This window comes from Camellia sinensis, chromosome 8 (assembly GCF_055761805.1).
Source record: "Camellia sinensis isolate YWXY chromosome 8, ASM5576180v1, whole genome shotgun sequence".
In the NCBI taxonomy this organism is placed as follows: Eukaryota; Viridiplantae; Streptophyta; class Magnoliopsida; order Ericales; family Theaceae; genus Camellia; species Camellia sinensis.
In genome coordinates, this window is record NC_138968.1 from 113,743,562 (window position 1) to 113,760,011 (window position 16,450).

Genomic DNA, 16,450 nt, shown 5'->3' on the forward strand with positions numbered 1-16,450 from the left:
CTTAATACATAAAAAATCACAAGCATTGGATGTATTCAAGGCATTTAGGTTGAAAATCAACTTGATAAGAAAATTAAAGATGTTATATCCAATCATGGTGGTGAATACTATGGTAGATATGATGGATCAGGTAAATAACGTCAAGGGTATTTGTGAGATACTTATAGGAATATGGCATCGTTCCTCAATACAACATATCTTGGACCCTGTGTCAAAATGGTGTAGCCGAGAAACAAAATTGGATCCTAAAAGATATGGTTAGAAGTATGATAAGTCATTTTTCTTTGACAGAGTTTCTTTTGGGAAGTTAAAGATTGCAGTTTACATTCTTATTCGAGCATATAGTAAGGCAGTAGCTAAAACCCATATGGATTATAGACTAGAAAAAGATCTAATATTAGGTGTTTTGATGTCTAGGGTTGTCTAACTAAAGTTAAGCTTTATGAGCCAAATGAAAGAAAATTGAACTCAAGAACTATAGTTGCCTGGATACTGGGAAAAGGTTAAGGTGTTTTAAGTTTTATTGGCCATTTAGTAATACCATTATTTAGATTAATAAAATCTAAATTATTGAGAATGCTAAAATGTGGCGGGAGGTTACAACCCAGTAATATTTTGTTTGAAGAAGAAAGTATTGATATTCCTATGGTAAATATTAAAAATAATGAGGCTGTGACACCTGTTATTGTACAGGATGCGAATGCATATTACCAAAAGTCGAACTTTAGTTAGGCTTACTTGTAATTCCATTATTTATGATGGGCTAATATGGAATTAAGGCTTTATAAATATGGGAAAATTCTACTTCCATACACCAAGTTTCCTTACTTCACACACTTAATGAATCTTTTCAGAATCACAATTTTATCCTTTAACAAAATTACCATCTCACCTACACATCTCACAATTTCTCCATACACATCTCACCCACCACCATCTCACTAGCCACTTCACCGCCGGCCACCACCGGCCATCGCCTCCCATGCTCAAACCTCAACCATACAAAGCGGGGAACAACACTAGATTGTATAACTTCTTCAATCGACAAACTTTGTTCTGAAAATGAAATTTGAACAATTAATCTTCCAAAAGTTAAACAGAAGAAATATAGCCCCATATATCAAAACATGATCATATACCTATTGAAAGCAATTTACAGAATTGTGTTTACAAAAGTTGCATTGAAGGGTGTATATTAGGTGTCCAATCTCCATTGCCAGTGGAGAAAAGACACATGAAGCTCTCTCAATAGGCACAAGTAGATAAAGAATTCTTGAGACTGTTGAGTAAAAACAAGCAAGAGGAAGGCTCATCATCATCATCAGCACCATGTTCTTCTTCTCCTCTTGGCTATGCAAGGTCACCCAAAAATCTCCATGAGAGCTAAGCTTGGACACTGAGATATCTCAGAAGTTACACCTTTAGTACCAAGAAACAAACTACTGCAGCGAAGACAAAGAAGTGGCTCAGTGCAAAGAAGAAGAACTACTTGATCAAATCCAACAATGATCCAAAGGCCAAGAATGTTTGTGAGAATGGGTCGTGTTCTTTCATTGATGCTTTGCTCAAGTTCGTGTTCCTGTGTGTGGCTAAAGTTGATGTTCATGAAAATTAAGGTTTTTGGAGTGAGAAAGGATGGAAGGAGGGGATGTGCATAGAGAAGGTGAGGGTATATTGGGAATGTGAAGTGTGTAGACTGAGATAATGAAGTAAAAATCAAATTACTAAATGTGTGGATTGAGAAAAAATGTACACATAGATAATTTGGTGTGTGGAAATAGAATTTTCCATAAATATGTGGTTAAGGTTCCCACTCCAACCCTAGCCCCCATCTCATATTTTTCCATCGGTGTGTGAGAGCAAACAAGAGTAGGGTTCTGGAGCGGAAAACAATAACCACGAAGAAGTCCACTACTTACCTCTATCAATGACGTCAGGTACGCAATTATTATTGTTTTCTTCTATTGATTAGACTTGAGATTTTGGGGTTTAGATTTCTTTTGAAATCCCACATTCACAACATTCACTTTAGGGATATACACCATATATTTGCTCATTCATAACTTTTACTACAAAATATTATAACTAACGCCACATAGTGGCATGGCATTTCTTAGAAGGTGCCTTTCTGCCATAGATATTTCTCCATTCACTTGCTTTTGACTTTGTTATTCTTATAAATAAACTTGCAACACAACAATTCCAATATATAGAAAATCCATATATGTTTTTATTAGAATTGGGAAGGCATTTCATGGTAATTTTTGACAAATTGAATGACTGCTTTGGCAGCATTGACAGCAGCAAGAGGCCCAAATATATCAATTGAGTTCTGCCCTGGTAGTCCTCCTGCTCCGTCAGATAGTCCTCTGATGACAATCACTGGATACCCATTTGACTTGCTTGTCTGTTAAACCACCAATGTAACCCAATTGTTATATTTGCCCATAAATCAACTTCTTCGTCCTTTTTTTTTTAGTGATGTAATTTTTTGAATTATGTTGTTCAGAATATGTCAGATTATCACACACTGAAGTGGCTAACAATGTCTTAGACAAATTAGTACCAGTGGATTCCTGAAAGGCCAACTTAATGATGCCTTGCTTAAACTAACATATTCTGAACTACATATACAATAGGAAGCTGTAAAAATTAAGAAGATTTAGAGAGTTATTAACCAATAAGCAGGAAATTAAGAAGCATTTACCATCACCACAGCTGCACTCTCCATGTCAACTGATGAAACTTGAAAAGTATTGAAGAGGAAGTCCCTGTATGCTACATTGCCCGCAAAAATGTTGGCAGTTGAGCCTCGGAGTCCAACTACTAGTTTGGGCTTTTGAGGAAGGCACACACTTGAGTTCACACATTGCTCTAGTTCCGTCCCCTGCATTAACATAACTTAGAACTTGTAAACTTTAGAAAAAAAAAATGGGGGCTTCATACAGGCTAAGTTTGGTTACGATGAACGCAAAGCAATGGAAAGTGCGAGATTCAAAAAAATGGAACTTTTTCCATGTTTGTTGAGCATGAGTATGGTGAGAAATGAAAAAGTGTTAAATTTCTTATACAAGAAATACCGGAAAATTTATTTTTCTCCTGAGTAACAAACTTTTGTAACTTTCAAAATTTTCATTTTAACCAAATGCATACCAGAGAATAAGATTTCCTTGCTTCCGCTGTTTCCACTTCACTTTCTATTATTTTTGCTTTTCAACATACTTTTCACTCTAATCAAACGGACCTACGTTGCAGAACTCACAAAAAAATAGTCCTATTCTCACAAGTTGTTCCCACAACACAAACCCTTATCAAAATTTGCACTTCATTATTTCATCCTTACTCATTAAGAAGGGTTTTCTATTCAACCCCCCACCTTCAAAAAGTACTAAAATCGCAAAGAAAATCCAATTAAGAAGAAAGAAGAAATATAGAAATAAAACGATCTAAAAAATTAAAATAATAATTGGTAGGGATGTCTTGCCTCCAAACTAGCAGCAAACTGAAGCCATTTCTGGGTTATCTGCAACCAAAGCAAAGGTTGAGCAGTATCAGGCTTCCCTGACTCGGAGAAGAATTCCTCGTAGCTATATCCAATTTGTCCCAACAGATTAATACCTTGCATTTTAGGTACATTGTAGCTTCCAATTTTTAAGTCAGCAACATCATTAGTTCCCAATGTTCCATTCAGTTCCTGCACAAAATGAAGTCTCATATGGGTAATCAATCAGTCATTACGAAAAGCTTAATTTAGAAAGAAAAACAGTGGGATGATGAAGAAATGTAATAAACTTCATAGTACCAGCCAATCCCAAATGCCAGTGTGGGCAAATTGTTTTGGGATGGTGACATCTCCGATTGACATGGAATTGTTCAAATTGCCGGCTATCCCAAAATGTACAATTCCTGTTATGTCGAACAGATCCAACATTTGTTGTGTTGCTGCAGCTGCATTCACCTGCATGAGACCATTACCCATTTAAGTTGGTGTAGACATTGACACATTTCTAAAATCATCTTCAAGAAGAAAGAATGTTGTTCCACTGGCCTGTTTGCTAGATGCCTTTTGCCAAGGAATTAAAGCCAACAAGCTATATAGTATAGGTGTTAGGGGTGTTTGCATTAGGTTTAAACTGTTGTACAACAATGGAGCATATATTTGTTTGAGCAAACTTTCTTGGTCAGTTATGGCTAGCATGATTTGGTTGAATTCAGGGATACCATGTTTCAGATGACAAGTTGATCATCTATATCTAGTAGGTTTGACCTATCACCTAACAATTAATAAGGAGATTCATAACCATCTTATCATGTATCCCCTTACTATTGAAAGGGCACACTACGTGCTATAGGTCGGACCTACTAGATAATCTCTTACAAAGTTAGGCACCATGAGAAGCATCATTGAGTTATGCAAAACTCAAGGAATGCTTGATTCCAACTACTTGAATTTTGTTCCCCTTCCCAAGCCAACTCCTTTCTACCACATAGGTGCCAATTTTACAAAAATAAGCACATGATGTTACAGAGTTGCATAGGTGAAAAGGATCGATGAGAAACTAATCAATTTTTCACATTGATTTGAATTGGCTGCTAGCGACAACTTTGATTTTCAATGAATTTGATTGATTCATGATAGAGGTGCTTGCGATTCGGTTGCAACCGGAGAATCTCCAATCCGCCATCCGTCCGCTGGATTGGCGGATGCGGATTGAGCAGATTGACAAATTGGCGGATGGATAAAAATCGGTTTGGCGGTTTAAATTTTTACAAATTTTGAATATAATATAACAACTCGTCAACATTTTTTTTTTGTGTGATAACAATCTAACTCAATATAACCAAAAGATTATTAAGTAAATTGTCAAATACCAATAATAGATACATATAAGAAAACCATGCATTATAAAAACTATTTCATCACTTTTTTTTTTAATTCAAAAACTATTTAATTTAATTTTTTTTAAAAATGACAAAATTAAGTCTTATATTTTTCACACAAAAATACCAAATATTAACACTTGTCATTTGATAAAGAGATTTCCAAATTGAAAATAAATTGAAAATACAACCAAATATCTAAACCATTTTTCAATTGAAAACACAAACAGAATATCTAAACAAATTGAAAATACAAAATTTTACAAATTATTAGGAGTGCTCGCGGTTTGGCGGTTCAGTTGCGGCCAAAGGAACCTCAAATCCGCAATCAATCCAAAACTAGGTGGATTGGAAAAAATCAATCCGTAACCGTCCGCTCGCATCCATCCAAAATGCGACGAATCGGTTCGGTTGGTTTGGACGGATCAGAATATCCGCTTATACTTTGTAAACATCCAAAGAGAGCTAGAGACAGAAGTACAGCGTACCATTCCAATCCCACATCTCACATAGATGACTTTCTTCCCATGTAAGTTCCCCACCCGGAATCGTCGGCCTGACAAAAAAAAAAAAAAAAACAAACAAACAAACAGTATCCATCAATTATCAACTCATAACTTCTTTGGAAACTTTCTCACACAATTTCGACATCCAAAAAGGGCCATGGAATTGTTAACTGTATGAATAAACATGTCACGTTCAGTAAATGACTACTAACTAGTTTTCAAAACCAACTCATATTTCTCATTTGCAAACCGTTCAAAAAGCTGCACAACCCATTGTATTTGCATCCGCCACTAATATATATATATATATATACCTGAGAGATCCACAAAAGGGTGTATTGGGTCAAGTTTAAAGGCCTTTGTTGCAAAGAATGCATCTTCTTCAGGTGGGTAGACTGTGATGAGACCAAGATATGGCCCTTTGTGATTGAGGTACTTTATAGTATTCAGACTTTTTCTCCTCTTAAGTGGTGTAGCTGACAAAGGAAAAACTAGTGAGGAGATCAAGAGATTCAAAACCAGTACTCTCAGCAAACATGGTAAACATGGTACGGCCTGTGCTCTAGCCATGGTTTGGTTGAGGTCAATGGAAAATGCCAATGCATTTTAAGCAGCTTTTGGTCAGAATTGTAGGATAGCTTTGGACCACATATATTGATTAACATTAAATAATAATAAAAAAAATTTATCAACGAAAGTCAGTTATTAGTTAAATTTTATTAACAATAAGTAATGTTGTAAAAGTGACTTACAATCAATTAAATTTTATTAGAGTTATACTAAATGAAGATTTTTATTCTAATGCCATTAATTGTATTTTTTAAGTTCTTAATAAAAATCTGCATATCATAATTTAATTGGTAAAATTTAAATAATAAATTACAAAAAATTATTTACAATAAAATATAAATACATTTCATTTTATAAGTTTCGTAATTTTAATTTACCATATGATAGTAATAATTTATATTTTTTAATATACTAATTTTTTCTTATTTTGTAAAACCTAAAAATTTGTTTACTTAAAATTGTTGTCATAACTCTTATGTGAAAATGGATTAAAATTGACTTGTGGTGTTGGACTAAACATTAGAAGTGACCTGAAAGCTAGTTGACTGAATATTTATGCTAATGTGACATTTACCTAGTCATTAAAAATTGTCTTGATTATTTAAAATTATCTTTATCGGTTTGTAACCGGTATGAGTTTGTTTGAGGGTTCTAATATTAGATTAAATATTAAAAATGAGTTTAGAAAATTTAGTTTGAGTCGATTTTTTTTTTCTTCTAACAATTCTTGGTTTAACCCTATAAGACATCTTATTTTAATAACTCAATATTATAAATAAATAAATAAACAATAATTTTAATGTTTACAGTGCTTTTTGTCAATCAATAAAAAATATTTATAAATATTAAGAGAATTATATTGGAACAATTCTAACATAAATTTTTTACTTTAAAACTCTAAGATCTACACATTTTGTTTGATTCTATCTACATCACAAATCCTCAGAGGTTTCATGATTTTTTTTTAATGAAACATTTGTTTGCTATAATATAGATATGTAGATTGGAATATCAATGCATATAAAATTATTAAACATTAAGAAGAAAAAAAAAAAAATCTATGAAAGATGTAGATTAATTCTTATATTTAGTAGTATAAAAATTCAAATTCAAATTTTTATTTTAGTTAACTTTCCTTTTCAATTTCTAAATTTAAATTTTTAAATAAATTCATCAACTTTCTTTTTGAAATGTGTAAATCAAGGTATAAAAGTTATTTAGATTTTTAAATAGATTAACTAACTTTCTTTCTAAAATTAAATTTGTAAATGAATGAATTAACTTTCCTTTTGAAATGTGTAAATAAAGGCGTAAAAGCTATTTAAATTTTTAAATAGATTAATTAACTTTCTTTTCAAATTTAAATTTTTAAATGAATTAAATAACTTTCCTTATGAAATATGTAAATCAAGGCATAAAAGCTATTTAAATTTTTAAATAGATTAATTAACTTTCATTTTAAATGGATTAATTATTATTATTTTTAAATGATTCAATAAAAGTTAACCAAAAGGAATTTTAAATTATTTAAAAAATAAGAATTCTAGAAAAAATAGCATGAGGGGTTTGAATTTCACAAGGGCCTTCACATTAAAATCCCCCTTTTTGCTTATATAATATATACTAGCATATCACCCGTGCTATGCAGGGGATAAAATAATATATTATTTAATAAAAATATGATAATAATATTTAATTTTTTTTACATTATGTAAAATAATATATTATTCAAATTTAAATTTATATTTTAGTTAACTTTGCTTTTCAATTTCTAAATTTGAATTTTTAAATAAATTAATCAACTTCCTTTTTGAAATGTGTTAATCAAGGTATAAAAGTTATTTAAATTTTTAAATAGATTAACTAACTTTCTTTTTAAATTTAAATTTGTAAATGAATTAATTAACTTTTCCTTAAAATGTGTAAATAAAGGCATAAAAGCTATTTAAATTTTTAAATAGATTAATTAACTTTCTTTTCAAATTTAAATTTTTAAATGAATTAATTAACTTTTCTTTCGAAATATGTAAATCAAGGCATAAAAGTTATTTAAATTTTTAAATAGATTAATTAACTTTCGTTTTAAATGCATTAATTATTATTTTTTTACATGATTCAATAAAAGTTAACCAATAGAAATTTTTTTAATTATTTAAAAAATAAGAAATCTAGAAAAATAGCATGAGGGTTTTGAATTTCACAAGAGCCTTCTCATTAAAATCCTCCCTTTTGCTTATATAATATATTAGCATATCACCCGTACTATTTACGAGATAAAATAATATATTATTCAAATTTAAATTTATATTTTAGTTAACTTTCCTTTTCAATTTCTAAATTTAAATTTTCAAATAAATTAATCAACTTTCTTTTTGAACTGTGTAAATCAAGGTATAAAAGTTATTTAAATTTTTAAATAGATTAACTAACTTTCTTTTTAAATTTCAATTTGTAAATGAATTAGTTAACTTTCCTTTTAAAATGTGTAAATAAAGGGATAAAAGCTATTTAAATTTTTAAATAGATTAATTAACTTTCTTTTCAAATTTAAATTTTTAAATAAATTAATTAACTTTCTTTTTGTAATATGCAAATCAAGGCATAAAAGCTATTTAAATTTTTAAATAGATTAATTAACTTTCTTTTCAAATTTAAATTTTTAAATGAATTAATTAACTTTCCTTTTGTAATATGCAAATCAAGGCATAAAAGCTATTTAAATTTTTAAATAGATTAATTAACTTTCGTTTTAAATGGATTAATTATTATTTTCTTAAATGATTCAATAAAAGTTAACCAATAGAATTTTTTTTAATTAATTAAAAAATAAGAATTCTAGAAAAATCATATGAGGGTTTTGAATTTCACAAGGGCCTTCTCATTAAAACCCCCCTTTTTGCTTATATAATATATTAGCATATCACCCGTGCTATGCACGGGATAAAATAATACATTATTTAATTAAAATATGATAATTATATTTAATTTTTTATATTATGTAAAATAAAAGTGAAATGGAAACTAGCCAATCGGGATTTTTTTAATTGTTTAAAATTAAGAAAATCAAAAAAATTAGTATGAGATATTGATCAGAAAACTTCTCACTAAAAATCTTATTTTGCTTATATAAATGAGAGTATAAGATTCACTTTATGTAAGTGAAACAATTCACTTTTTCTTCTTTTCTTGATGTGAGATTGTAATATAAAAGTTAAATGAAAGCTAGCCAATGGAGATTTTCTTAATTGTTTAAAAATTAACAATTGTTTGGGCAGGAAGTTTATTTCGAATCATGCAATGTTAGCCGTTTAATCTTTAATCAGGTCAATCTTTAATTTATTTCGGTTCAAACAAATTTAACCAATATATTTTGATAAAACTGCTAAAATCACAGTTAAACCAGTGAATCTGTCACGCCCCACTTTTTGTTACTCGAATTCTATTACCAAAACCATTATTATAAATTTAATTTCAGGGATAGCATACAAAAGCTTGTTATATTTACAAGGAATACAAAAATAATAATTCCCTCATTCGAATATAAAATGAATGCAACAGGAGTATGTCCAAATAAATTACCTAAAGGCTTACATCTTAAACGTAAAAGAAAGGGTTTGACCCTTTTACACAAACGGCATTCCGCCCGCAATTAAAAGGCCCCGTGGCTAACAGATAAAGAAGATCCATGACCTTGAACACTTCTTCATATTCATCTAAAAAAGATTAGTAACGTGGGATGAACATATAGTCCAGTAGGGATTTCAACATGATCCTCAACAATAACAACCTATAGATAGCTATGATCATGAATGCTTAGTCTCATATTATATAATAATGTGACACTTTATAGCCAAACTATACATACATAAACACTTTTCTCAAAAACATTCATTTCTTTCGTTAACGTAGACAACTCACCTTTCCTTCCTCTTATCACCATTTTACCAAATTTTATATGACAAATAACAAATTTTTGAAAGAAAGACTTTCACCAAAAGCCTTTTACACTTTCTCACCATTTTTAAACTTGCACCTGATTTGACTTTTCAAAAACATGTTCACGAGTATCCGATATCTTTCACATTACTTACAATCTCAACACATTACTCATGTCTACTTCCCATACACTCATGTCCATGCAAGTATACCTTTAGTACGAAAGGAAACACAACAACATCCAACAACTATTTACTTTTACCATTTAAGCAATTCGGCCTTCCAAAAACCACAACCATCATAACACATGACATACTCAAATATACCAAAGCATTAAAAATAAATAAATTCCACTCTACCTGTCTGAAGCGTGGTAAGCCAATGATACATCTTTCCACAATGAAATGCCAATTTACCAGACATCGGTTGGAAGGGAATGGTACCTTTGCCAATTCTTTAGGCGCTAGCTGGAAGGTAATGGTACCTCTCATTCTCAGCACATTATACATTTTCCAACCATCACATTATACAACATTCACAGACAACTCGAGTGTACTACAGACACATAACCATTTCCATATTTACAATGTCATCCTCCACCGATGACCAAGGACAAAACCTTTAAGTAATATGTATTAATGCACGAAATATAATCATCCCATTCTTATGAGGCATTCAATCCAACAACAATGATGTTCCAAGGTTTTCAATTTTTACCAAGGTTCTTTTTTAATTTGCAAAAGAGTTACAATCACCTCTATCTTTCCAAGTCAATTTCCAAAATTTGCAATTCGCAATACACCAATTTTATATACATGTAAATATACAAATAAAGAGACCCGTTTCATTCATTTAACCAAAAATTCAACCCACGGATACAAAGCCATAATCCGCTCAATTTCAACTCAACAAGGGTATTACCCAAAATTCCTAATATCATGATTAAATCCCCTTTTTAGCAATTTACAAGCTACTAATTTTTTATACTCAATTATGAACAACTCAACACAAAGTTAGCACTAAATTTTTCATGAGACCCGATTTAATCACAAATAAATTACCAAGTCATTAATCAAATGCTTTAATTCGTAACATGATTATCTCACCATTTCAACCATTTTCACCTATTAAGTAATACTACAAAACAATTAGGGCTTTACTACTCTCTACCCGTAACATGTTAAACCATTTCCCCCAAATTGACCCAACAACAAGCTATCTCCCAAACCTCAACCTTACACATTAACACTTATATCCCCTTATATGATTTTCCAAAAAGATCCATAGCAACATGATTTTTATGTAATAGAATATACCACATGTCTATCTATAAAAGAGGTATTGAAAAAAATCAAAGAAATCCCTACCTCAAGAGAGAAGAGGAGAAAAGCCCAAAAATCAACTTAGCCGAAATTCGATCTCCACCGGTCAAGACGAAGCCCTCGATATGCTCATCATTTTGGTAGAAGGGACTAGTACCAAAATCTCAATGAATCTTTGAGATCAAAAGAAAATACAAAGTTTTGAGGGTTTGTGTAGAGAGAGATGACAGAAAAAGAGAGAAATGTTGTATAAAGAGAGACATAATCAGAAAATGAGAGGAAAAAGAGCAAAAGAGCAAAATATAGCTGAAAAGCACGAAAAACGAGGTTGAGCATGTGCCTGGCTGCACGTGCGGCGCCCTCTCCTACACGTGCGAAGCGGCCTCCCATACGTGTGGTCTTCCCGTACCTCCACTTCTGCACCTGCCTTTTATGCAGTGTGGACACAGCCCTCTCCCCTGCTTCCTGCACGTGCGGCCCTAGCCCTCCAGCTTGAAAAATCCCCAGCTTCGCTCCAGACACTCCGGAGCTGACCCCGTACCCTTTGGGACAAGTGAAAACTCGGAATTTAAAACAAATAAGGGAAAAAAAAAATTAAAGAGAACTTTTCAAAAAGAACGAACTCAATTGTTGACTGGACCACACTTTGGAATCCGACCTTTCAACAAAGGTAAATCCAACATAACCCAAGAGAACAAGGGAAAATACGCACCTGTCATAAACAATTCACTTTTTCTTTTTTCTTTTTTTTTTCCCCCCAATTTGGCATTGTAAAATAAAAGGCAAATGGAAGTTGGAATTTTCTTAATTGTTTAAAATTAAAAAAATTCAATAATTTCAGAATGAGAGTTTGGAGCTTTTAGAAGGCTTCTCCCTTAAAACTCTCTTTATAAGATTTATTTTATATAAGTGAAACAACTCTTTTTTTTTTTTTTTCCCGATGTGTGATTGTAACACTTTATATAAGTGAAATAACTCACTTTTTTTTTCTTTTCTCGATGTGTGATTATAATTATTTTAAAATTAAATATTAGGAGAGTTTCAAAATCTCATACAAAATTATTTTTAAAATCAAAACTATGTTGGATTGTAAAATAAAAGTTAAATGGAAGCCAACAAATGGAGATTTTCTTAATTGTTTAAAATTAAGAAAATCAAAAAAAATGAGTATGAGATATTGATCATAGGACTTCTCACTAAAAACCCCACTTTGCTTATATAAATGGGAGCATAAGATTCACTTTATGTAAGTGAAACAATTCACTTTTTCTTTTTCTTTTTTCGATGTGGGATTGTAAAATAAAAGGTAAATGGAAGCTAGCCAGCGAGAATTTTCTTAATTGTTTAAAATTAAGAAAATTCAATAATTTTAGAATAAGGGTTTGGACCTCCTAGAAGGCTTCCCCCTAAAAATCTCATTTTCCTTACATAATATATAGATAGATAGTGAAACAGATTTGCTTTTTCTTCTTCTCCCGTTGTAGGATTATAAAATAAATCATAAACTAATTAGAGTTTTATTTTTATATGGTTAAATAGAAGTTAGCCAATGGAACTTTTTTTAGTTGTTTAAAATTAATAAAATCAATATGAGAAATTGCGATTAAACTGGTGACTTGGTCAAACCCAAAATGGTTCAGCCTAATCGGTTTGGTCAAATGACCAACCAATCTATACAAAAATTAATTAATTAAAACTTTTAAATGTTATTTTAATTTTAAAATTTAAATTGTCTTGAATTGAAGTATACACAATACTACACTATTAAGATTCACCTTATATAAGTGAAACAACTTACTTTTTTTTTTTTTCTTTTTTTTCCTATAGCGATCCCGGTTTTCACCCGACCTTTGTTATATTCCAGATTCGGGTTTCGTGGCTTAGTATTGCATCCATGTCTTGTTTTCCTCTTTTAACTCTTTGAATTTGAGTTTTGGAATATGTTGGGCGTGTTTGGAACAGATTGGTTGCTAGTTGGTCTAGATTATTGCTGCCCAGATTTTGGCCTCTTTGCTCGAGCGAGGCTTCTTGCGCTCGAGCGAGCCTTCTTCTTCGCTTGAGCGGGGTTTCTTATGCTCGAGCGAGTTTTGAGAGTTCTCAGGTTTCCTTCCTAGACGCAACATTTCTGGAAAGATGAAGTTCTTCGCTCAAGCGAGGCTTCTTGCGCTCGAGTATGGGTGTGCGTCCGTGAAATACCTGAAGGTGTGACTCTTCTTGCGCTCGAGCGAGGTCACTTGTTGTGTCTGGTCACGTATATTAGTTCGCAGTTGAGTAATTTTATATCACCTTTTGATTTCATTTCTTCAAGAAACCCTAATTCAACTCTCTCTCTCTCTCTCTCTTTAAAGTTCTCTCTCTCTCTCTCTCCAAATACTTCAAGATCCAAACATCTCTCAACCCTAGTCCCTTTGTTAAAGAGTTAGAGCATCTTCTGGGCTTTCTCTTGATCCGAATAAAACTGAATTTGGAGCATTTTTTAAGTTCTTCATTATCTCTTTTGAGCTTCTACTCTTGAGGTAGGGATATTCTACACCTTGTTATAATTTTTAACCTAGGTATTTGTCATTTTGTATAAATGGAGGGATTTGGTAGAATTTTGGTAAAGTTAGGGTTTAATCTCAAAAATTAAAGAGGGGTTTTCTACTTTGGATTCTAAAATGACTAAGGGATCTTGTGTATGATGTCCTCTAGTGATAAAATGGTGAAATTTGGCCTTTGGGGTTAATATTTGGAAAAATGGGGAAATTTGACCTAATTTGAGTTAAATAAATTATTTTGTATAAATGCTGAGATTGATATGAGAAATATGAAATTGGGAGGATGCATGAATGAATGGTGTAGTTGGATTTGTTAAATCACTCACATAAGGGAATCTGATAAATTATCTGTTTAAAAGATTGTATATCTGTTTAGAAATATTAGTTTTGGGCTATTGGTGGAGGATAACTATGATTGTTGTAGAAACTGCATGTGGATTAGGTGAATTGAAACCTATCTTTTGATTTACCTCATTGAATATGATGGTATGATCGAGATATTGAAAATGTTTCATGGATGTTCATTGCATATGACGATGCTTTTAATACATTGTATATGTATCTTTCTTTGGGAGGAGATATGAGATGTACTCCATTGTTTGGGAGGAGATAGGGGATGAACTCCACTTTAAAACAAAGTTGGCCGGAGTGCCCACGGTGAAAGTCACGAAATCTTATAAGTATGGGTGTCGATTCCCTCGGATGTGAATTCCGTAAAATGGCATGTTGAAGTGTTTTGAATAATAGATGTTGTTAAAGTGTGAACCAATGAAGTGTAATTTCATTTGGTGTGTTTAGATGACAATGAACTTGACTTATAAATTGAATTAAAATGGATGGATGGAAATGGATTGAGATGTGAAAATCTACGTTGAATGGTCTTGGAAAGAATATAAGTTGGTCATGAATACTGAATGTAATTATACTTGACATTTATATCTTAGTTAAATCTCATATATTGTGTTAGTTTATCTCCACTGGGCTTTGGCTCACCTTTCTAGGGAAACCATTTTCAGGTACATGTTAAATCTCATAAATGTTTATTCAAGTCGAGGGCTTTGCATGTATAGAGCTTAGGACTCTTCCTTTTGTTGTAACCAAGTGATGACTTGGAAAGATGTAAGCTCATAGGGCATTTATTTTGTTGTTGTTAATCTATTATTACATGCTATAGATTCAGGATGAACATTTAGGAATGTATAATTCATGTAATACCCCTTTTATAATATAAACTCTGATGAATGAAAGTATAACATTTTCTATTATGTTTATGAATCTCTTGGGTTGGATTATCCTCTTTATTTTGAGGGCGTAACAACTTGGTATCAGAGCGTGCTGGGTTTGAATACTTTGGGTACGTGGAAAGTGGTTACTTCCACATTGGGTTTGTCTCGCTTGTTAGAGACTTAACTATGGATGCTATGTGCTTATATGATAACATGTTTATGTGACTATATGGGTAAGGGAAATAATTTCTAGGATGTTGATCTGGTCCATGGGTTTCTGGGAGTCCTGTTGAAAAGACTCTTGATCACTATCGTTTCTAACTGGAACTCTAGCAACATCACGGGACGGTCATTATCCAGAAATGAAATTCGTATGTGTTTACGTGATTATGTGCTTATGTGGATTGAATTACAGTTGTCCATCGTATTAGGACGTGGATGAATTAGCTTTGGCACATTTGTAAATTTGCTAATGTCTATCGTTATCTTCATTAGGATGTCAGGACGAGGTCGTGGTGGTAGGCGTGGTAGGCCTAGGAGGCATGAGATGCCCATATCGGATAAAATTTCGGCACAGGAGGAAGGGGTTGGTCAGGCCAATATGGCCGAGCCAGTAGGTCAATAGGCCATGGACGCCTTAGCCCGTGAAATGGCCAGAGCATTGAGAAAATCCATGGACATTCTCAAGGTTGAGAATCAAGTCTAGGCCCATGTAGCTGAAACAGGGCTGTCTTTTCTGAAGAGGGAATTCTTCCGGTCGAATCTGGATAAGTTTTTGGGTGATCCCAAGGAGCCATTGAACGCTGACGAGTGGTTGGAACAGATGGTGAAGACGTTTGAGATGCTCGGCATCAAAGACGGAGTTTTGATAGTGACCTTGGCGTCCTTCCAACTGAAGGGAGACGCAGGTCAGTGGTGGAAACATGCGCGAGGGTGCATTGGTGGGACTTGGGAAGCCTTTGTTGATGCTTTCTAGGACAAGTACTTGCCTGCTACAGTGAGGGAGAAGCTGAGGGATCAGTTTTCTTAGCTCAAACAGTTAAACACACCGGTGGCTGAGTTTGAAGCCACTTTCACTAGCCTGTCTAGGTTTGCACCGGAGCTGGTGGCGACTGAGGAATGTCGTTGTTTGGAATTTGAGAAGAAATTGGGGACCAGGCTCATGTTTAGAGTAGCCGGATCCATGATTAGAGACTATGGGCGCCTTGTGGAGGCTACAACCCATCTTAAGACTATTATGCATGCGGAGGAGGAGAGGATGAGGGGCTCTAAGAGGAGTCATGATGGTCAGGGGGACAGTAAGAGGCAAAGGGGTTCTAACCCTTAACAGTCCTAAAGAGCGCATTGAAGATCTACCTTTCCAGTGCTGAGTTCGAGTTCTGGGAGAGGTGGTTAGGGAGACATCACTTGTTTCAAATGTGGTCAGTTGGGCCACAAGTCTCCAACTTACCCACAGAGGGGAGAAGGGCAGT

The 16,450-nt window shown here is 32.9% G+C and overlaps 1 protein-coding gene across 4 annotated transcripts; it reads right to left on the bottom strand.

The window, feature by feature from the left end:
* Nucleotides 1-798: 798 nt before the first annotated feature.
* On the bottom strand, nt 799-5,993 carry LOC114291085 (bark storage protein A). Of its 4 annotated transcripts, none has more exons than XM_028235120.2 (6): nt 5,702-5,993; nt 5,370-5,437; nt 3,803-3,958; nt 3,485-3,694; nt 2,708-2,887; nt 799-1,056 (listed from the first exon to the last, which is right to left on the bottom strand). In XM_028235120.2, exons 1-6 carry the CDS (start codon nt 5,955-5,957, stop codon nt 994-996), a joined length of 933 nt encoding a protein of 310 aa, XP_028090921.2. In that variant the 5' UTR covers nt 5,958-5,993; the 3' UTR covers nt 799-993. The 4 variants fall into 4 exon arrangements, with proteins under 4 accessions (XP_028090921.2, XP_028090922.2, XP_082739299.1 ...); XM_028235121.2 differs by lacking the exon at nt 799-1,056 and adding an exon at nt 1,100-1,439; XM_082883173.1 differs by lacking the exon at nt 799-1,056 and adding an exon at nt 1,100-1,442.
* Between the last annotated feature and the right edge of the window lie 10,457 nt (nt 5,994-16,450).